Raw genomic sequence first — 23,346 nt, forward strand, 5'->3', positions numbered from 1 at the left:
AGCAGTAGCGGGTGGAAGGGGGCGTGCAGAAAGACAGCTTGCATGAGAAAGCAGCGCCATTCTTGGTCCTGGAAGCGGGGTTGCTTCCGTGTTTGGATGGATCTGCAGGAGGCTGAAGTTACTGCCGTCTGCCCTGAGAAGGTCATAGACACTCAGGATGAGGGTCCCCTTCTGCTGTGAGAGCTTTAAAATTTTACAAAGGGCTCTCAGCGATGTGGTCCACAACAGCCCATGTAGGAAGCAGGACAAGGGTGGATTTCGTCATTCGTCTGACAAATTTTCTGTACTCTAGTATGTTCCAAGTGCTGGTGATATCTAATTGAACAGGATGATCTTTTAGCCCTTAGTAAGCTGATAACTCTGTTGAGAACTTTACACAAGTAAATAGACCATCAAGGTCATTTTAGGCAGTGAGAAGTGCTTTGAAGGGAGAAAAGCCAAAACAGAACATGATGGACTAGAGTGTGTGACAGGGGTGGATGTGAGAGGCTGATTCCGGTGGATCAGCCTATGTGCCTACTCTGGGCACAGACGATGCCATGCGAGGTGAGGTCTGAGAAGGGAGAAGGAAGCATACGAGTGAAGGTCTGGAGTAAAGGGTTCAGGTAGCAGGTATGAAGGCCACGGTGATTCATTGACTTTTGCAGCCCCTTGGAACACTGACCAAGCAAAGCAGGACTCCCTAGCCACAGGTCCTGGAGCTTTCCAACCTCTCCAGGCAGGGGATTCCCAACTCACACCCCGTCGCTTCCATTTCGCCTGGCTAAACGTGTGCTGGCTCTACTGGGGACTGTGTTTCTGCCATTGTAGCAGGAAGCCCAAGCAGAAGTGAGGGAGTCCTTAGGCCACCAGTGCCTTACAACCAGCACAGGGCAGTGGGTAGCCAGCTTCTGGGTCAGAGATCAAAAACGTAATATCTTTATGTGCAGAAAATTCTGACTAGGCTGTCAGACACAGCAGCAGTGGGTCAGTGAGAGTCTTCCTAGGGAGGAAAGAACTGCTGTTCAAGATCCTGGCTTGCTACATATGGCTGGTGGCCTTGGTCGCGAGTCTGGCCCTTGGCCTTAAAAGATTAGATTCAGATAAGAGGAGCACAGTGTTTATGATGGTACAATGTGGCGTGGAGAGCGTGGGCAGGGCAGTCACATCTCTGCAGCTAAAAGCCTGGAGGATGGGGATTAGTGTTACTTTCAGGAATAGGATGGTTCAAGGATTCCACTGTGCTCAGTATGTGCTTACATAGCGTGCCATTGGGGGGTGTGTGTGTCTGTGTTTACATTATCTGCCTTGTATCTGCCTTGCCGCTCATATCTGTAGCTGCATCTGCTCATGGGTGGGTAATTCTGTCTGTGCTCAAATGTGGAAGTGCGCCCGTTGGGGAAGTGGCGTTCGTTGCCACTTTCCCGCCTTGTCAGTGTTACTTTCAGGGATTGGATCAGCTGGAGGAGCGGAGGGCAGGGAGAGAGGGAGGGAGGAGCTTTGCTTGCTAGCTCCCCCATTCATTGTCACCCCACCCCCGGGTTCATTGTCCCCAGCACACAGACACATCCTGTTGGCACGATCAGAAGATCTGATAGGAACCTGCCATTCCAGGTTTCCGGTTTGAGCAACGGGGCTGGGGGCTGGGCATGGGGCTTGAATAGGAGCTGGCGCTGCCCATCAGATTATCTTGCCAGGGCAGTCCAAGGTGGCCCCACCCCAGCTCAGGGACAGAGGCCCACAGGCCTGGAGGTGGGCCAAGGAGCTGGGAGTCAGGACGAGACCGTTGTCATGGTCATGATGGTTCTGGTCCCACTCTCCTCAAATCAGAATACATTCTGATTGGTCCAGCTGGCATCCTCTGGCCAGTCAGGAGAGGAGGAAGCACTGACCAAATGGACTGGCCCCTCCTTCTAGCAGATGCATCGGAGTCAGACTGCTTCCCTTTTCCTCCCACCCGCTCCCCTCTCACCTCTGTGCCCTCCTGCTGTGTGTCTTTGGGAGGCTAGTGACCCTTTCTGGGTTAGTTTTCCCTTTCTTCTAGGAGTGGGGGTAGCTTTTCCTTCCAGTCTTCTAGCCAGGGCCTTGTTAAGGGAATTGCGGAATGTTGACTCTAAAGATAGGAATACTTAGTGGAAGTTAGATATCCTTCAGTATGGAATGAAGTGATACAGAGTAACTTTGTACCCTTTTTGTGTGCCTGCTAAGTTGCTTCAGTTGTGTCCGACTCTTTGCGACCCCATGGATGTAGCCTGCCAGGCTCCTCTGTCCGTGGGATTCTCCAGGCAAGAAAAAGTGAAAGACTAGAATTATTAAGCTCTTACTATTTGCTATATTGTTATGTGGCTGGTGCGTCTGTGGGACAGAACTGGGGCCTGTGGGTACAAATGTAAACTTGGTTTGGGCTGGGGGCCAGGGTGTCAGAGCTGTTTGATGGTTGGTCATCCTGCCTTGTTCTATAGTGCACAGCTAAATGATGCCTGTCAGGGATGTGTCGGGGAGGAAGTTTGGTCCAGCTGGAGAGTCCTGGGCTGGGAGTGAAGCGGAAAAGAGACGGCCACATTGACCACCAGGGGGCGCTGGAGAACCCCCAAGTGGAAGGTTTGGCTGGGCTCCACTCTAGGTGTATCAGTACCTGTTTGCCTTCCTTACCTAAGGCTGCAGGCAGCAAGGATGGAGACCCCAGGTGCCCGGAGGCCTGGGGGCTGCTGGAGGTGGTGGGGAGTCGGCAGAGCCACCTAGGGCAGTGTGCTGGGGAGAAAGAGAACAGGATGGCTGTCCTCCAGCACAGGCCTCCCTGGCTGAAGCTGCCCTTCTCCCTGCCCCAGGTACGTGCACTATTTCAGCGGCCTGCTCTCTGGCTCCATCAAAATGAACAACAAGCCCTTGTTTCTGCACCACGTGATCATGCATGGCATCCCCAACTTCGAGTCTAAAGGAGGTACCTCTCTGAACCCCCTGGCTTCCATTCTCCTCCTGTCTTCCGTCTCTTTCTCTGAGGAGGCAGCGCTAGGTGGTAAAAATGCTGGCTAGCTGCCAAGTCTTAGGCTTGGCGTCTCAACTGTACCACTTCCTGTTTCTTTGCACCCAAGTTAATTCATCTGCAAAGTGGGTTTCATACTGGCCGTGCCTGCTGGCAGGTGAGGCTGGATGTGGGCATGTTCGTAAACTCAAAATGTGTTTATTGTTTTGTTATTATTTTACAAATATTGATTTATTTATTTAATTTTGGCTGCATTGGGTCTTCATTGAGGGATATGGGGTCTTTAGTTGCAGCATGCAGGTTTCTCCCTAGTTGTTGTGTGCGGGCTTAGTTGCCCCGTGGCAGGTGGGATCTTAGTTCCCCAACCAGGGGTCAAACACTGGAAACACGTCTCCAACATTGGAAGGCAGATCCTTAACCACTGGACCACCAGGGAAGTCTCTCAAAATGCCTTTAATGAAAAGTTAGCATTTTTTCCCTCTTTCTTTTCCCATTTCTTCTTCCTCTTCTCCTCCTTCCCCTTCTCACTCTTCTTCCTTCCTGCATCTCTCCTCTCCCCCTTCCTCCTCTCACTGTTTCTGCTGTCTTGGCTAACACCACCCCTCCTTTACAGGGTGTCGACCATTTCTCCGGATCTACCAGGCCATGCAACCTGTCTACACGTCTGGCATCTAGTAGGTATTCCACAGGAATGAGAGGCCAAGAATGTTGGCGAACTGAGGCTGAGAACTGGGGACAGGGATTGGAGGGCTGTCTAGAACCTTTTCTAGGAGGAGGGCTGAGGGATGCCTCAGTGAGCTTTCCCGACAGCCCCCTGGTGGAGGGGCAGCTGGAAGGAGGTGCTCTGCTCAGTCCCGTTAGCAGCCCTCTGTCCCTCTGCCTCTCTCCCTTAGCAACGTCCAGGGAGACAGCCAGACCAGCATCTGCATCACCATTGAGCCTGGGCTGCTCTTGAAGGGAGACATCTTGGTGAGTTGCTCTTCCATCTCAAGCTCCCCCCACTGTTTATTTTTTCTTCCTTTTTTCATCCTGTTCCCCTCCTGTCTCTCTGGATAAGCGTGTCACTCCTGGTGGGCCACCAGCCTTGGGGTTGTTGACTGGCTCTCAGGGGCCCTGCAAGGCCTTCCAACCTGGAAGGTCCTTGTCCATCCACTTCCTCACAGCGGGATATGCCTTCCCTGGGCTTGCCTCTTGTTCCGGAGCGTCTCCAGGGAAATATGGCTCTGTGTGAACTGTTGCCTCTGGGCTTCCTGCTGGTGACCAGGACTGCCTCAATTCCAGCTTCACTCCTTCTACTTGCAATTTAAATCCACTTCTGTCTTCTCCATTTTGACTGTTGTGCAGGAACTTCTTTTTTTAAAAGTTTTATTTTTAATTGATTGATGATTGCTTTGCAATATTGGTTTGATTTCTGCTATACATCAACATGAATTAGCCCTAAGTGTACATATTTCCCCCTCCCCTGAAACTTTCTCCCACCTCCCAGCTGTTCCCACACCTCTAGGTTGTTCCAGAGCCCCGGTTTGAGTTCCCCGAGTCATACAAGGAATTTCCATTGACTATCTGTTTTACGTGTAGGAACTTCTTGGGAGGGTAGTTTTGTCCCCACAGGGCAGGATTGGCCTCCAACCTCTGCTGTTCTGGAAGTTTCCCCAGAGAGCTCTGAGATCCTGTTGGGGATGGGTGACCTCTTCCTCAGTGGGTTTGGGGCCCAGAAATGGAGCTGATAAGGAGGCGCCCTGGGACTGACTTCCTCCCTCTGGGCCCCTGGCGGGCTCTGCTGTCTCGCCCACCAGCTGAAGTGTTACCACAAGAAGTTCCGGAGCCCAGCTCGAGATGTCATCTTCCGCGTGCAGTTCCACACCTGTGCCATCCATGACCTGGGAGTGGTCTTTGGGAAGGAGGACCTTGATGATGCCTTCAAAGGTAGGCTCATTGAGTAGACAGGCAGACGTAGCAAGGAATAATTATACCACTGGTTAGAAGAACCTAACAGAGGGGCTGTGGCAGCAGTGAAGGGTGACCATTTTCCCAGGGGAAGGGGAGTGATCAGGGAGCTGTCTCTCTTTGCTTCTTTCCTCTATTAGGCTTTATCTGTATCACATTCAGGTCTGGGACGTGTCTACATTCATTCACCCATCTGTTCATCTATCTATAAACCCACCAGCATCACTTAAGTGTCCATGTGTGCCAGCCATGTGCTAGACCCTGGCGATACAAACAGAAAGAAGTCAGGCCCTACCCTTAGGGAGCTCACAGTCTTATGGGAGGAAGGGACTCACAAACATGATACTGTGAAGTGACGCCTGCAGTGATGGAGACGTGCAGGGGTGTGACAGGTGGTCCAGGGAGGGGACGCCACCTCTGCTGTAACTTTCCTTCTGACAAGCAGTGGGTGTGATCTGTGTCCAGACTGGGTTCAGGCAGAGATCAGAGCGTGGGGCTGGAGCTCTGAGGAGGGGAGGCCTGAGCCCCCAGTGTGGTCTGGCTCATGCAGGGAGAATGATGTTTCTATGAAGAGGTTTCCCCGTACCAGAGCCAGGAGGGCAAACACAGAAGATGCTGTTGTGTTTGCAGAAGAGAATGTAAATGTTATCAGTCCTAACAAGGAAGGTAAAGGAATAACTAATGAGATAAAAGGGGTTGTGGAGAGGTTGGGAAGGGAGGGGCAAAAATTTCCTCCTTCTGTTTGGAGGGAGTCAGGACATGATCAAAAATGGACAGATCAAGAAATAGAGGCTCAACTGTAATATTTAAAGTTTCAGAGGTAATCAGAAGGGTGATTAATAATCATAACAAGATTTAAGATGGGAGGTGGGGATACTATAAGTGGTCCAAATTATTCATCTTCACAGTGTTGCATCAATGAAGATTATTTATTTTTTAATTTTTTTTTCAATTAAGATTATTTAAAACTAATTAAAAATAGGGGCATAAAAACTGTGGTTATTTTATAGAGTCTTAGAGGTAGCTGCTAGTAGAACAGAACATAGAAATGGTAAGAAGTGGTTACCTTAGGCAAGTAGGACTGGACTAAGATGAGCAGGAGACTTAACATCATTATACATATTATTTATTGTACTACCAACCATGTATACATATGTTGGGCTTCCCTGGTGGCTCAGTGGTAAAGAATCCGCCTGCCAGTGCAGGAGATGCAGGTTTGTTCCCTGAGTCAGGGAGAGCCTCTGGAGAAGGAAATGACAGCCTATCCCAGTATTCTCGCCTGGAAAACCCCATGGACAGAGGAGTCTAGAGGGCTACAGTCCATGGGGTCGCAAAAGACTCAGACATGACTCAGTGACTAAATAACAATAATAAATACATATATTACTTTAATCTTTTCTAGAAGAAAACTTTCTGTGGAGTCATTTTTTGGGAATTGATTGCCCATTTTTGTTTTCCTTCTCCTTTTTCAGATGATCGATTTCCAGAATACGGCAAAGTTGAATTTGTATTTTCTTATGGACCAGAGAAAATTCAAGGTAAAAGCTGAGTTAGAACCCATTGATTCACTTCCTTCCCTCCATCCAGCCCTGTCCCAGCTCAGCTCATCTCCACCACTTCCCCACTGGTCTGTTCTAAAAATATCAAGTTACCTGTGGTTGAGAGGCAGACCAGCAGTAGAGGATCTGGGTATCACAGTGGACCCCCAGCTAAACATGAACCAGTGACTTAATCTCTGGATAATAAAAATAAAAAAGTAGACAGGCACTGGGTTGGATAAATTATTTTGGCCCCATTAAGTCATCATCCTCTTATATTCAGAGACTGAGGGCCGTGGTGGATGGAGTGAGTGGCCAGGGGACTCTCATAGGTGCTGGATGGAAGTATTTATGAGAACTGAGGTGATTCGACCTGAAGATGAGAAGGGCAATTTAATAATAGCCGTTAAGCCTTTAGACTGGTTATATGTGGAGACCAGTTGTTCGCCATCTTATTTGGGAACTGAATAGGAAGAGAGGAAGTCAGGTTACAGACAGAGGGACTCTGGGTAGATTAAAGAAAGGACTGCTGGGTCAGGAAGGTAACTCGCCCCAGAAGGCCTGACTTGTAGCTTTTCTGTCCACATCCTGGGCTTTTTCTGAAAGTGTAGGCGAGATTCTGCCTCTCTCCTCAGATTTCTGCCTGGAGGAGAGAACCTCTTAAGTGGAGGGGCAGGGGGATGGCTGGGATGACCTGTGTCCTCTCAGCATCAAGGCTGTGACTTGCCTGCTGTCCCTGGCCCCGTGGAGCCCACCGCAAGTCTCTCCCACACTCCCCTCTGACTCAGGGCCAGCCTCTCTGGACTCTTGGCACTGTTGCAGGGGCCCCTGGGGCACAGATGAGAAAGAGGCAGCCACCCAGCCAGAGAGCTCCCCCCCAGCTCTGTTCTGGGGGGTCTTTGTTGCTCAGTGCCGCTGTCCTGATTTACCCTTATGACCTGGTGTGAGCCTTCTCAAGAATGTAAGAAACCAGACTCCTGGGTTCTCCATCCAACTTAAGCCACTGGTTCCACCCCGCATGGTCAAGAAAATGAGAAGTCCCTTAGGGAGCATCCTTGGGGAGCTTGTTGGCTTCCTCTGTTTTTCCAGCTGCTGATCTGTTTTTTTTTTCCTTTCTCTTACTGTCCTCTCCTCCTTTCCCATTTTCTAAGGCATGGAACACCTGGAGAATGGGCCGAGTGTGTCTGTGGACTATAACACCTCTGACCCCCTCATCCGCTGGGATTCCTATGACAACGTCAATGGGCATCGAGATGATGGCATGGAGGGTAGGTGGGACCAGTGACTTCTAGTCCCTTTGCAATTGCATAGCCCTGCTCAGATGGCCTTGGGTCTCTTAGTTTGCTATGATACCATACTGGGTTCAGAGGGTCGGGGGGACAGAGGAGAAGTCCAAGACATTTCTGAGAGCTCACAGTTCAGTGGGGAAGATAAAACTAAACTATGAAGGCAGAGCCAAAGAATGCAGCAAACCAGCAATAGAAGTGTGTATTCTTGGTACCAAATGAGTCTCATAGGCAGCAAATGCTCTGAGATTGGCAGGGGAGGGATTCTTGAGATCTGGAATGGTCTGGGAGGCCTCCTTGGAGGAGGTAGCCTTGCATGGAGCTTGAGATACCCTGCTGTGCTGCAAACACTGCCTTTGTTAGATTTCTTTTAACCCTGTTGTTGGATTTCTCCAGGCTTGCTGCCTGAGTTCTCTGGGGTCAGAGCACTAGGAATGTAGACACAGTATTCAGGGCCCACAAGCTTTCATCAACAGCCAACGAAAATGTTTGCAAGCTGGAAATAAACCGGTAGGCTCCAAAATTTGAAAAGAAAGCAGCAGAATTGAAATTAATACATGTTTAATCTAGCAGCAAACCCTAGCATTATGTCAAATGGTCATTCACAACTCATATCAGCTCTTAAGAGTTATGCATGAGTTCTCTTGATTTATGTGGCTCATTTGAATAATGTGGGGCCTCTGAAGTGAGCTTGTCTGGAGCTCAGGAACTCTTGAGACGCCCTGTCTGGGGTTTAGTCACAGGCTTATTTCTCCATTCCCTGTCAGTTTTCAGCTGGGGTAACTGAGACCCCCTTTGATTTATACCCGTGACCAGCCTGTGTCCATTCAAGGACACCAGCACCCAGCCTCTGTGCTTCTGCACCCGGTTGAAGCTGGTCCTGGGGTGGGCTCCCTGGGCCACGTGCAGAGCTGGGTTAGGTAGCCCAGGGGCCCTCACCCTGCCTCCATCTCCAAGGTTTTGGATTTGTTGACTCCACCCTGAAAAGTCTTTTTGGTGTTTTTCTGCATAAAGTTTCTCTCTCTGACCTTGGACACTCCAGAATGAGCGATGGAGTTCAGAGGGAGTGGGATGAGGGTGATGGTGGGGCTAGAATTTTGGGTTTGATGAGAGAAGTTCACGTGCAGTGTTGCAATGGTCCAAGTTTGTCTTTGTACCTACTTAGTTCTTGCTCTTCTTTCTCCTGCCCCCGGAAGCCCAGACCCTGAGCCCTGCCCACTATGCTGAGGCCGCCCCCAAAGTACTTCTCCCTCCAATCATGTCCTCTTGTACCCAGTAGCTGGGAGGAGGAAGAGGATGCAATGAATCATTCCTGAGGTACCGGTGGCTGCCAGCCTAATTGTTCATCATCCTGGGGATGTTTGCATTTTTAACAAGAACACTTGGCAGTCTGAAGGAATTTTCAATGTCTCTCCATCTCTCCCTGGTGTGGATTCAATGCGATGATAAATGTAAAAACATTTAGTAAACTATAAAGTGCCAGGCAAACAGAAGGTAAAATAATTAAGGGGAAAGGAGGGGCTACGGGAAGGATGGGACTAGGGTCAGAGTCAGACTGAGGGAAGGAAGTGGGCGGAAGGAGCCAGAGGCTGGTACCAGAGGCGGGGAAGGGGGAGGAAGGAGGGGGCGAGGGAGGCCCTGGGCTCCTCTCCCACCCTCTTACCACCCTGCTTTCTCCTCCGATCTGCTCCCCCAGGCAGGGGGTTGGAACCAGTGGGACCTTCAGGCCAGTTAAAGGTCAGCTTGTCCTGTAGGGACAGAGGGGCTCCTGTCTGGAGGCTGAGATGCTGGCCTTATGCCCGAGGGTGGGAAGGAAAGGCTAAGGGCGTGGCTTATAGCCCAGCCGTCCTCCTCCCTGGCCTGGCTGGCCTAGGCTGGGGGCTGGGTGACTGAGGGGGTCACCTCACGTGGTCTGGGCAGACCCCATACTATCCCAGTCCCACTGTGTGCTCCCCGCTGTCGCTGGGCTGCGGGCCCCACAGGGACAGGAGAGCCCGCCAGGGGGCCTTGTACTGGGAGCAGTGATTGTTACTCCCATCCTGCTTTTCATGGCTGGAACATTTCTGGAAGGCTCTAGATTCTGGGGCCTAGTTGTTCAATTGCTGAGTCGTATCTGACTCTTTGCGACCCCATGGACTGCAGCACGCCAGGCTTCCCTGTTCTTCACCGTCTCCCAGAGCTTGCTCAAACTCATGTCCATGGTGTCGGTCATGCCATCCAGCTTGCATTTTCTTCTGGCTAGTTCTCTGGTCAGGGAGGGAAGCAGGAGTCCTGTGTCTGTTTTCCTGGTTGTGGGCCTGGTTTCCGCACATGCTAGTTAGGATAAAGGCACCTAACCCCCAAGACTCTGGGGGCGCTCAAGAGATGGCTCACGCTGGAGCCTGGGAGGGGCTTGGCCGTTCGCTGGAGCTGGGGCTTGGCCTCGCGGGGCAGGATGTGGTACCAGAGATGGCTCTACCTGCTCCCCAGGGAGCCCCTGGGCCAGGAGAGGCAGGCTGACCCTGAGGTGCCGGAGCGCAGGGCGCAAGCACGTGTGTCCACCCTGCAGGTGTCCCCTCCACAGATCTGTGACCTTGGTCACTTCCAGGAGAGGCTGCTCACTCAGGACAGCCTCTGCTGAGGGACTGGCCTCTCAAAATACAGGGGGGGTGGTGTATGCAAGGTAGGGTGAGCACGTTTCTGGAGGCGGTCTGCCTTTGCTATGTCAGGCCCATGGGGGGTGGGTGTAGGAAGGGCTGGCCAGTCCCTCTGGAGTCCGCTGGGTGACTCAGAGTGGTGGGCGAGAGCCCCAAGCCCAGGTCTTGGCGACAAAGGTCATCTCTGGCCTGGGCCCCACCTCGGCGTTCCCTGCAGTGAGAGGCGGTCAGCGCTGGGGTCAGAGCTCCCGCTTCCTCCAGGGACCCCTCCAGGTGACCCCGACTTAACCTTGCCTGTGAGCAACCGTTCTGTATTTAACACCTCCCTCGCTGCCTGCATTGCCACCCCCCGGAACCTCATGCAGTTTTCCAGTTCAGAATGTGTGACCGTGTGACACTCAGTATGCTTGTCCCTTCCCCCAGGGAGTCCTCCGTCAATCTCAGTGGCAAAATGAAGGAAGAAATCGTGTGAGGACTTCTGGTCCCTGCAGGCTGGTCCCACTCCAGATCAGGCTCTGGAGGGGAAGGGACCTGTCCTAGGGGGAGGCATCCCCACGTGTGGAACTGTCTTAGGACCTCAGCCCAGCCTGTGGCCACCACATTGCGCGATGACCACACCGCACGTGGGGAGGGCAGCGATCTCGCCCAGGGTCCAAAGATCAGAGATGGAGCTGGCATGTGGATCCAGGGATCAACTCCAGATCCCTCCCTCCCTCTGGAGCTCAGCTTCTTCCCCGCCTCACACCCATCACTCTTCACCTTAGATGATAGAGTGCCCCACAGGGTAGCCCATTTCCCTGCAGGACTGGGCCAGGAAGTAGCAGCAGAAACCAAGGGAGAGTGAGCCTCTGTCTGGTGGACTGTGCTGCCCGGGACCACCTTTGCTCCTCTGCACTGGAGCCAGAAGTGGTGGTGTGTGGGAGTGAGGAAAGGTGAGGAATCCAATGAAGAGCCTTCTGGGCAGAGAAGGTTCCAGGCCTTGGGATGGGTGGCTTGGGGGCAGAGGGTGATGCCTGTCATCTCAGGGACTCCTTCCTTTGGGAGCAGAGCCCTCTGGTGGACCCGAGGGCCTGATGTCCTAGTCTGCGTTGGCAACCGCAACAAAGTACCATGACTGTTTACCTTAAACCACAGACATTCATTTTCTCCCTGTTCTGGGGCCAGAAGTCTGAGATCAAGATGCGGGCGGGGCTGGCCTCTCCTGAGGCCTCCCCCTTTGGCTTGTCGGCGGCCGCCTCCTCGCTTGTGTCTTCACCTGGTCCTCCCTCCGTTCGGGTCTGAGTCCTCAGCTCCTCTAAAGGACATCGCTCTTGTGGGGTTGGGGCCCACCCTTATGACCTCATTTAACTTAATCACCCCCTCTAAGGACTCCTTCTCCAAGTACAATCATATTCTGAGGTCCTAGGGGTTAAGACTTCAACACAGCAATTTAGTGGAGGGTGGGGGAGACACGGTTCAGTCCATCACACCTGTGAAGGGGTTTGCTGGGTGTCCAGTAGTTGGATGCCTAGAATCTTGGTCCCGAGTGAGGAGCAAGGGAAGGTCCGGGGTGGTGGAGGCAAGGAGAGCAGTCTGGTCCCCCATGAGCCTCCTCCTGTCTTTCTCTGGTTTGGTCTGGAGCCTGCCAGTTTAGCACTCTAGCTGACACCACGTTTCACAGCCTCCAGCAGCCCCATTAGCTCTTTGGCCTGAGTGCTAAAGCCCCGTGCCCAGATCTCAGCTCGCCGTGGGTGGGAGCAGGGCTGTGTTTTTTGCCTATGGTGCACAGAGCTGTCTCCAGACTCCTCCAGAGTGTTCCAGGGCAGGCCTTCCTGGAAGCAAGTGCCAGGCCAGAGGGGTGTGGGCTGCCTCCCACTGCCAAGAAACTCACAGGTGGACGAGGCTTGCATTGCCTCCTTGCCCACCCAGTCCTTCCCTCCCTTCCCCCACCTCCTTGGACATTTCACTGATTAGAGTTTCTCAAGACTTAAAAGAGGACTGGAGGGGAGGACTGGGGCTGGTAAGGCAGCAGGTCACTCAGAGCCAAAAGGAAGGATGAAGGGAGAGAAGACAAGACTGCTGTCCTGGCTGAAGATGGCCCGGGGACTGCTCACCAGCCCCTCTTCGGGGTTTTTCCTCCTGCAGGATGTCCGGCGGCCCTTCTTTTGTTTCTGTGGGCAGCCCCACCAGAGCCAGGGGTTGGTGACAGGGGGCTGGTCACCAAGTCTCTTACCCTCAGGCTCCATGAGGAGAAGAGTCCCCTTCCTTGGGGGAGAGCTTCCGACGCCATGGGACCCCCATCTCCTCTGCACAGTCTTTTGTCTGAGCTGGAGAAGAGCCTCTCCAATGGCAGCCAGGAGTCCCTGGTCTGTAGTGACTTCTCATCAGCTGGGCTTGTCCAAGGATTCCGATTTGTTTTTGAGAGAAAGGAAAGAGGAAGGGAGAGACACATACAAACAGGGAGGGAGTGAAAAGGAGAAGGAAGCAAGTGAGAAACACGGAGGCAGACAGACCCAGACAGATGTTGGCCTGGGAGGCAGGAGATCTGAGTGTCTTTGGTAACTCCTTTTCTTTAGACCTTTATTATTTCCTGTAAAATGAGGATGTTGGGGTAACTAGCAATTCTTTCCATTTCTTTGACCTCATTGTTCCTTTTTGTGACTTGTGAGGAGCTAAGATGGATGTGCAGAGGTTCCCTCTCTTGAACTTGTATTGAGAAGCAGCATTGCTCCGTGGCTGTGTCAGTCAGGAGAGGCTTGGTTATGCTGCATAACAAACAGGCCCAGATTCTCAGTGGCTTAATCAATAGAAGTGTATTACTTGCTCATGATGCCAGTCCAGTGTGGATTGGCAGGTGTCTCTGTTCATCTTACTTCCTCCAGGCTGGTCGTGGCTTCATGTCATAGGCGTGTCCACTACAGCTGCTACAGTAGGTGGAGGTCACTGACTTGCATGCTACTTCAATCTGGGCAAGACACTTTCCTTCTGCTCACATTACATTGGTCAAAACATGTCACAGATTGATGCCTAACTTCAAAGAGGGTAGGGAATCTGTGTGTGGAAGAAGACAGAAATATCGTGGAACAGACTGTCGTCTACTCTAGGGATTAAGACTGTGTGAGAATCAGATCTGGTTCCAAGCTCTGTTTATAATTGTGTTCTTTGGTCAAGTCTCTTTGCCTCTCTGATGTCTTATCTGTAAAATCGGTACAAGAACAGTGCTTTCCTTCTAGGGTTATCGTTAAGACTCAGTGAGCTAAGATGTGTGGAAATGTGAAAAGTAGAGTGCCTGGTGTATACTATGCCGGCAATAATCGTGTCTATTATTATTGAAGTACTGGGGGAAAGAAGATAGAGGTGTGATTTTGATTGTATACAAGCGCTTTCTTCTTAAGAAAAAACATTCCCCTGGTCCCTCTACTCTCTGGGAACCATCTGTAGCTGGTTCTGTTCTGGGAGCCCCGCTCTTGGAAGTCAGGAGACTTGCCTCTGATACCAGCTTGCTGGGTTACCTCGGAAAAGTTACTTTCCCTCTCTGGTTCTCGGTTTTCCTTAGCAGTGAATCGAGGCGGGTGGATTCCTAAGGGGACTTCCCCAGCGATGACAGTGATGATGATAAAGACAATGACTAGATGGCAGCTGGCCTTGTGTGCCAACCCTGTGCCTGGCAACATTGCCTACATGTTGTTCTCAAATGCCGGTAGGCGGCTACTGTTTTGTAACCATTAGGCAGAAAAAGCAGAACTTGCAGGATGTGGTTTTAAAGCTTGCTCTGCCCCCAGATGACATTAGAGAGAGTCCTGTGTGCCTTTTCTAGTCACACTTGGGTAATACAAGAGCCTCTGGGCAGTAATCAATATGCCCAGTGCAGTGAACTTGATGTTTCGCCCAGAGTTAGTTCTTCCCCCTTGTCCGCCCTTACCTGGCACCAGGTGTGGATGTGAGGGGCGGGGGTGTTTCAGTAGGTTTTTCTCTCTCTTTTCCTAACTGATGAGAAGAGAGGAAGGAGGGAAGGGATGGGAGCCTTCCTGCCTGCCTTCACCACTGTGAGGTTGCTCTGTGTGGGGGCACAGGTAATGGTGATATGACGTCTGAGCTGTTTGCCAGAGGAAGATTCTGGAGGCATCGAGTGCTGTTTCCTCCTGTAGCACTTTGTGGGCATTTTGGAAGCCTCCCTCCTGACCTTGAATCCTGAAGAGTCTCTCCTCATGTTTTCCTTTGGGTGGGTGACTGCAGCTCCATCAGAGGCTCGGGACCCTTCTTCGGCCCGGGCATCCTTGCTCCCTCCACCTCCTTCTGCCGAGGCGGTTCAGCCCTCCAGGGGGCCCTCTCGGACAGGATCTGAGGCAGCCTTGGGGCTGACTCTCTCCCCTGGGTCTGCGGGAGCCTTATGTGCTCTTGGGCTCAGCAAAGCCAGGGACTGAGGGGGCCAGTGCATCCCCTGTCTGTTCCCTGACTGGCTTCTCACTGTGTGGACTTCCGGGCCTGTGCCAGGCCCGTTTCTCACGTTTTCCTGCTCCAGCCGACTCTCATTGAGCTGAGCAGATGTGACTCACGTTGGGTCACTCCAGATGACTCACACTGAGCTGAGCAGACTCCCTGAGATGAGGGGAAAGCCCTGGCAGGTGGCATTTGTAGCAAAACAACTCTTCTCTCCAAGATGCCTGTTAGAATCCCCTACTTTCTTATCTTTTCATTCACTTGACATGAATATGTGTGTGTGTGTTGGGGGAGTGGGGTGGGGAGAGGGGTAGTTTAGAGCCACAAACAGTTTTCAGCCATCTCTGTCTTTAAAATATTTTTAAACAGCTAATATATATTCCCAATATAATATAATCAAATATAATGAAATGACATTACATTGATGTAATTTAATACCATAACTTCCCCTATTTAAAGTATACTGTTCAGTGGGTTTTAGTATATTTACGCTTGTACAACCATCACCATAATCTGATTTCAGGACATTATCACCCACCTCGAAGAGACTTCACTCATTAATAGTCACTCCCCACATCTTTCCCCACCCCTGCCCTAGTCTACTTTCTATCTCTATTTATTTATCTGTTCTGCATAGTTCATGTAAAGGAATTATCCAGTATGTGATCTTTTGTGGCCTTCTCTCACTGAACACGATGTTTTCAGAGTTCATCCGTCTTGTAGCATGTGTTGGTTCATTTTGCTTTGCTTTGCAATACTCCATTATATGGCCATACCACATTTTGTTTATACACACATCAGTGGATGAATATTTGCATTGTTTCCACTTTTTGGCTATTATGTAGAATGCTCCTGTGGGGATTCGTGTGTAATTTTTGCATGTCCTTATGTTTTCATTTCTCTTGGGTAGATATCTATGAGTGGAATTGTTGTGTTAGATAGTAACTCAATGTTTAATTGTTTGAGGAACTGTCAGACTGTCTTCCAAAGTGGCTGCACCATCTTACATTCCTACCAGCCAATGTATGAGGACTATAATTTCTGTACATCCTCACCAACACTTGTAATTTTCTATCTTTGAAACTCTAGCCATCCTGGTGGGTGTAAAGTGGTGTTTTATTGTGGTTTTGATTTGCGTGTTCCTAGTAATTAGTGATGTTGAACATCTTTGTTAATTGGCCATCTTCTTTAAAGGAACATTTATTTACATCTTTTATACATTTTAAAACTTGGATTCTTTGTCTTTTTGTTATCATTATAAGAGGTTTTTTTTAATATCCTGAGAATATGTCCCTAATTAGATATATGATTTGCAAAAATTTTCTCCTATTCTGTGGGCTGGCTTTTCACTTTATTGATGTCTTGACGTCAGTCATCCCTTTTTACAAGCCCTGCCTTACTTTTGGAATGTGTTATTCATTTTCCTGGGGCCTTTGTCATAACTGGGACCCAACTACTTCCATATGAACACTTGCTTATGAGTGTTCCCATTTTACAGGAGAGGAAACTGAGGCAGTCACACAGAGGTTAGGGACCTTGTCCAGACAATACCCTTAGTAGATGTTGAAGGCAGGATTCTGGGGTGGATGGAGGTCTGGAGCCAATCAGGGATACTGCTTCCCGTGATCTTAATCTGAGAGATTATACATCTGTAGCCTGAAATGCTTTAGGCTGCTTCATCTAATCTCTTTCCAGCCCTGGAACTGGTGCCTGGACTGGTCTGGAACACCTGCCCCATCACACAGAGAGGGAGGCTGGGTTTCAGGTCCTTGGATGGCGGGGCAACACCAAAGCCATGAGTCCTGCCTCTTGGCTGCCTCAGCCACCTACATGGCCCATGTCCCTGCATCTACTGAGGCGAGGGGTGGGGGGATTTGGGTAGCAGAACGTGGCCCCTTTGGGTATGGAGTGAGGCAGTTAATGGAGACAACAGCCTCCATGCCCTCTTAGAAGAACACTTGAGCACTATGGTGAATGTTTACCCTTGACATACTTTCACAGGGTGTGACACTCTTGCCTTCTGAACTCTGGGGTAAGACGTGGAAGAACCAGTAAAAGAGGGGAGGACAAGATTGCAGATAGTCCCAAATAATTCCAGGAAGAGGGTCCAGGGGTCCCAGGGTGGTATGTCTGCCCCTTGTCTCTGAGCAGGGGGTTTTAAGGGGTGATTTTCTAAGCACAGGTGCCGAGAGCCTGATTTTATTTTATTTTTTCTCATGCAGCTGGCTTGTAGGATCTCAGTTCTCCGACCAGAGTTGAACCCCAGCCATGGCAGTGAAAGTGCAGAGTCCTAACCACTAGACCACCAGGGAACTCCCCCAAGATCCTGACTTTTGTTGGGAAGTCTTAACCTAACTGCTGGAGGGGGCAGCCCTTCTGGTCTGGTCAGGGGTGGGGGAAAGGGCAGGGAGGGAGAAATTCAAAGCTGTTACTGGCAGCTTCAATTTCTGTCGCTGTTCTATCACAGGGCTTAGACTGCAGCAGGAGGGATCTGAGTTAGCCACCTGGGAGAACTTCCCAGCTGTGAGTGGGTCGATCAGCTGTGGCAGGGAGGTCGGCCCCTTGTCCTCTTGGCCTGTTTGGGCAGAGATGTCGAGAAGGGACATGGGCCTCAGTGTGGGGTGGTCTCCATAGAGATAGTGACAGAGGCAGGGGTGGGATGACTTCTTGAGGAGGATCTGGGTCCCTTCTACTCCCCCAAGAGAGAGTTCCCTCCTGACCTGCTGGAATGATCAGAGTGCCGAGAATTTAAGTGTAGGGTCGGCCTGACCTTGTGGGTAAAGAAGACGGCTCCACTGCCCCAGCACCTGCCAGCCACCTGCTTGGCGCTGCCCTGGTTGGGTGGGGCGGGGTGGGTCGGGTGCCCTCGGACCCTGAGCTGGCCTGGCTCTGAGCGGCAGCTGGCAGGCTTGGAGAGCGGTGTCTGCCCACGGAACATTCAGTAAGCCAATACCCTCCCGACTGAATGTGCCTTTGGTCCTCCGTAATCTCTGCCATCGGGTGGAGGTTGGAAAACCGGAGCCACACTTGGAGCGGATGCAGAGCTCTTGGCCAGTGGCCTGAGCGGCACGTCTGCCCTCTTGCTGCGCTCAAATATCAAGCTCCAGCCCCAGGGAACAGGGGAACGTGCACTCTTCCCCCACCCCCCCACCACTCTCCCTGCTTCCTCTCCTGCCAGACCTGCAGACAGGTGCAAGTTAGCTGGACCCGGCGAGACCCCAAGATCTCACCACGTCCAAGAAAGGAAATTCAAGCTTCCATTGATCAAATACTTTTGGTCCCCAACGAAGGCTGCTTTTCACCCATCGTTCCCTTGCTCCCTCCCCTCCTTCTGCTTTCCTTCTCTTCCTACTCTCTCTCCTTTCTTTCCCAAATACTTAGAGAGCACCTACTAGATGGTGAGCCCTGGGCTAGCCCGGGTGCTGTAGAAAGTCCTCTCTCAGAGTTGCCTGCAGACAGGGAGGGAAGGGGGTGTGGCCAGATCAGACAGGTGCACCATCTTCCTTGACCCACAGTCAAATGGAGAAGATCTTGGCCAAAAGCCAGGCTTCTCAGGAGAGAAGTTTCTGGGGATGGTGGTGATCAGAGGTGGATGGCTTTGCAGAAGGACTGCATCTGTCTTGGGCCTGAGAGCATAGATAGCGTTGAAAACAGAATTGTTTTTCAAATCAAAAGTGGCCTAACAACATTGCTCAAAGGCTAGAAATTGGAGGGAAAGAAAGCCATCAAATTGCTCCGACCTCCTTGTCATGCTGCCTGGTCCCGTGGTGGGCTGGGTATTAGGAGGTCAGTGGGATGCAGGGGTTGGTGAAGGTGGGAATGTTGGAGAAGGTGGAGGGAGGGTGAGAGGAGCTCTGAGGAAACGTATGCATGGAGTCCAGGAGGGGAGAACAAATCAGGAGATTAAGAGGAAAGACAGCACACAAAATCCTGCAGTGGCTGGGTCCCTGGAGCCTGGATCTGCTGTCCAGTGCACGTGGCTGAGTGATGGGCATGGAGGGTGAACGGAGCTGGTGACAGTTGTCTCTCTGGATTATTCCTTGTTGGACCTATTCAGGCCCTGGGTGCTTCTCCCTGCCCTTGGAGGCTGTGCCTGGCTTCTTTCTCCTCATCCAGGCCAGCTGGCCTGCGGCTGGCTCGAAGGTGCTATCTGAGGCTGGTTTGCTCCTGGGCAAAGTTCAGCTTCTTTGTTAGTGGTGCTGGTCTTCTGGTCCATCTCTCCATCAGCCTGTGAGATTCAGCACCCTCCCTGGAGCTTATCTACGTCTTGCTCACCTCTCCTGCCTGCTAGCTGCTGTGCTTCTCTGCTGCGCTTCTCTGGTCCACCCTCCCAGGCCCTGCTTCCTGTCCAATGGACAGTTCTGAGCCCATTTGTGGGAAAAGGTTTCAGTGGATGTGGGATCCGTAGGGTGATCTGTCCTTTTTTCTTTCATGATTCCCCTTCCTCTACTTCCCCAGCTGCTCGTGGGTGATTCATCCCCCATACATCTCTTTCTTCTCTCCGCTCCTTCCCCTGCCAAGTTAGTTCAGTTCAGTTCAGTCACTCAGTCATGTCTGACTCTTTACGACCCCATGAACTGCAGCACGCCAGGCCTCCCTGTCCATCACCAACTCCCGGAGCCCACCCAAACCCATGTCCATCTAGTCGGTGATGCCATCCAACCATCTCATCCTCTGTTGTCCCCTTTTCCTCCTGCCCTCAATCTTTCCCAGCATCAGAGTCTTTTCCAATGAGTCAGCTCTTCGCATCAGGTGGCCAAAGTAGACCTTCTAAAATCCTGGCAAAGTTGCTGAACTCACAAACCTTCCATAATAGGCAGCCTCCATCGAGGTTAAGAAGGACAGTGTCTTAGAGTGGTCTGAGAAGGGGCAAAACCCACATCCTTGGGAGGCAGTGGAAGCACCACAGTGGTTGACAGCGTGGGCTTGGGACTCAAAGCTGCCTGGGGTCAAGCTCTCTGTTGACCTTGGGCAAATCATTTCGCCTTTCTGAGTCTCAGTGTTCTACCTTGTAAAATGGGGACAAGGATATACTTTTCTTGTAGGCTCTGAGAATTAACTGATATAACGGATGGCTGCTCAGTTCTGTGCCTGCTCTGTAGTAAGTCATCAGTTCATGTTAGTTGTCACTGGTGGTATTGTACACAGTGCTTGTCTGAGTTTGCTGATCCTGGAACAGCTGTAAAGATGCTTCTTTCTCTTTCATTTGAGAAAAGATATCAGGATGCAGGAGAGTGAGAATGACGCGATTATGGGTATAACCTTGAATCCACTGTATTGAAGAAGAAGAAAAAAAGAAAAAAGCAAATCATTTGTTCTTTGGCACAAAGAACTGTCTGTGGTAACACTCATTTATTCAACCAACAAATATTTATGAAGTGCCTACTGTGTGTCACTATTCTAGATGCTGAGGATACAGTAGTGAACACAATAAAGATCCTTGCCCTTGTCGTGATTGTATTCTAGTGGGAGAAGACAAAGAATAAATTTTTTTTTAAAGATATATTTGATGCTTGGATAACACAGGTCTGAACTGTGCAGGTCCCTTATACACAACTTTTTCTCCACAAATATGATACCTGTATTTTCATTTTATGGATTTTTTTTTTTGGCCACTCTTGGTGACATGTGGAATCTTAGTTACCTGATGAGGGATTGAGCCTGTGTCCCCTGCAGTAGAAGCTTGGACCATCAGGGAAGTCCCCCATTTTATGGATCTTTGTGGCGAAAAATCTGTGTTCAGTTAGAGATTACAATATGTGGGATCAAAAGAACTAGTCCTGATTCTACCCAAACCATTTCAACTTCTTGCCCTTTGGTGAGTCATTTATCAATTCCTTTGTTTTGAGGGCAGAAAAAGCAGTATGTGGATTTCTGACTGTGGGATGTGGATGTTGCGTGGGTCATTGCCCTTAACCCCTGCATTGTGCAAGGGTCAACTGTATGTAAGAGAGCATGTTAGAAGATGATAAATACTCTGTGAAAAAAATAGAGCAGAGTAAAGGGTGATTGGGGGCTGTTGTTGGTTGGGCACTGAAATGTTTTAAAATTTGAAACATTTAAAAAGCTTATCAGCCTAGGCTTCACTGAGGAGGGGACATATGAACAAAGAATTGAAGGAGGTAAGAGAGTCACCCAAGCAAATATCTGAGGAATAGCATTCCAGGCAGGGGTGAGGTGGGCAGCAAGTGCAAAGGTCCTGAGGCAGAAGCCCACCTGAGATGTTTGAGAAACAGCACAGGGGCCAGTGTGACTGCAGTGAAGATTGTAATAGGAGTTGAGGTCAGAGGTAACCGGGACCAGATCATTTAGGGTCCGGTAGGCACTGTAAAGATTTGGCTCGTACCTGAGCTGTTTCATCTAATGACACATCGTGGAAATCTTTTCATAATAGCACACAAAGAGCCCTCTCATTGTTTTCAGCTGTGTAATATTCCACTGTGCATGGGTACTGTGTTTGATTTAACTAGTATTTTATTTAACTATAAATAACACGGACATTTAGGTTGTTTTCAATTTTTTACTGTTTTGAAAAATGCTGCAGTGAGTAACCTTTTGATTTGTGCATAACACCATTTCATTTGTGAAAATCTGACTGTAGGACAAATTTCTAGAAGTAGGATTGGCTGGATGAATGTATGCATATATAATTTTGATAGCATCAACTTGACTTCCATAAGGGTTGTATTAGTTGACGCTCCCAGTGAGCAATTTGATTAGGGACTAGGAGGAAAATTTCTCTCCCTTCTGCATACCTCCTCCACATGTGAGCTTCTATTTTGTGTGTGCTGTGGCCTCTGACTCTTTGTGACCCCATGAACTGCAGCCGACCAGGCTCCTCTGTCCATGGAATTTTCCAGGCAAGAATACTGGAGTGGATTGCCATTTCCTTCTCCGGGGATCTTCCTGACCCCAGGGGTTGAACCCGTGTCTCCTGTGTCTCCTGCATTGCAGGCGAATTCTTTACCACCGAGCCACCAACGTAGCCACAGGGGGTGGCTTCTATTAGGTGCCCGTTATTTTCTTTACTCCTCGTGACCCTCCTGTGAGCTGAGTATTCTTGTTCCCCTTTCACAGATGAGCAAACAGGCAAGAAAGGTCAAGTAATGTCCCAGTGTTTACACAGCCAGAAAGATGTAGAACTGGGGTTCTGATGCCTGCCATTCCTCACTTTGGCTTCATGAGGATGAGAGTCTGAGCCACCTTGCCTCTTGTCCCTCTGCTCCCCTGCCCCGTGCACGTGGGCATGTGGACCTAGCACTCCTGCGTCTACACCCTGGAGACCCTTGCCGGCCAGCGACAGGTTGGGAAGAGGCCAGCCCTGGGGACCTGTGGTCACACTGGCTGAGGTGGCTTCCCCTTCTGTCCCTCCCAGCATCAGCCCCAGTGGTGAGACCCAGGAGGCTGCGATCTAGCTAATTCTGCTCTGGGTGGGGAGCTCCCCGCCGTCGTCTGCTGGGTCAGCTTGTTCCAGGGATTGGGTTTCGGCATTTCACTGATGAAAATAAATCAGCCTCTTTACTGCCGTGCGTGGCCCTCGGAACCTCTGCAGCCTGGCATGTATTTCCAGACTTCCTGTAAGTCACTGCTTCTGTCCTAGCCCCCAGGGCCTCTGTGTCTGCTGCAGAAATAGCCTTGGATGAGCTTGGAGCCTGGAGCCACCCAGGCAAGACCGCACAGGAGAGGAGCATCAGGTTTACCAAGTCCAAGGGCTCTGGGACACAGACAGTGCCAGGGGGAGCATCTTCTCTGTGTTGGATCCTTGAGCATCTAGAATTGGCCAGGATTTCAGGGACCCTTAGCTGATTGTACTCTCCTATTGCACGGAGGAGTACACTGAGGCCCATCCTCAATCACTCCTTGGTACTCTAGCCCTTTGACTCCTAGTCTACTACTGCTACTGCCAGACAACACTTTCTCTAGGCCTGTGTATCATGCCGTGACCAGTTTGGATTTGGGGGGCTGAGTTGGAGAGAGTATGTTTTAGCTACAGCTGGCAGGGTAGGGGTCTGACTTCTAGGAAAGCTGTCTTGCTTTTGAGGGACATGAGAATGGGGAATTGGGAGCAGAACTGGATTTTCTTGAGGTTGAGGAGAATCTTCTGCCTGCATACCTGTCCCGATAGGGTGAGTGACCATGGTGCATGAACAGGAAAGAGCAGGCAGCTTCTAGAGTGTTCTGATAAAGCCCCAGCAGGTTCTGTGTGCAAAGGGGACCTGAGAGTCTCGACAGACTCCCCTTTCACCTGCCCCTCCTTTTTTTCTGTTCAAACATTATTTGCCCCCCAAGACCCTCCTGCAGGTACATGGGGCATCCTGCCCCAGATGGCAGGCCCACTGGACTGCCCTCCCACCCTTCAGGGCCAGGGCCTGGTCTAGCCCCAGCCATGTTGTGCAGGGCCCCTTGGTTCTGGGAAGTAGCGCAGAGCAGTTGGTGGATGGGGGCCAGGAGCTACTGGTGGCCTTTCTCATCCTTTCTCCTCCCGGACTGCGTCTTCACATCCTTACAGCTTGTCGATGCTGGTGCTCGTTGGAGACTTTCGCCTGGTGTTGCTTTGA

General features: G+C 50.8%; 1 protein-coding gene across 6 annotated transcripts in view; it reads left to right on the forward strand.

Moving 5' to 3' along the window:
• TNS1 (tensin 1) overlaps positions 1 to 23,346 on the forward strand; it is a 207,976-nt gene that overhangs the window by 119,297 nt on the left and 65,333 nt on the right. For all 6 annotated transcript variants that reach the window (XM_061148780.1, XM_061148781.1, XM_061148782.1 and 3 more), the window contains 6 exons: positions 2,808 to 2,920; positions 3,576 to 3,636; positions 3,856 to 3,931; positions 4,759 to 4,888; positions 6,382 to 6,447; positions 7,599 to 7,715. In XM_061148780.1, coding sequence (XP_061004763.1) covers positions 2,808 to 2,920; positions 3,576 to 3,636; positions 3,856 to 3,931; positions 4,759 to 4,888; positions 6,382 to 6,447; positions 7,599 to 7,715 — 563 coding nt within the window. The remainder of the gene's footprint in view (positions 1 to 2,807; positions 2,921 to 3,575; positions 3,637 to 3,855; positions 3,932 to 4,758; positions 4,889 to 6,381; positions 6,448 to 7,598; positions 7,716 to 23,346) is intronic.

The sequence above is a fragment of the Dama dama genome, chromosome 8, assembly GCF_033118175.1.
Source record: "Dama dama isolate Ldn47 chromosome 8, ASM3311817v1, whole genome shotgun sequence".
Classification (NCBI taxonomy): Eukaryota; Metazoa; Chordata; class Mammalia; order Artiodactyla; family Cervidae; genus Dama; species Dama dama.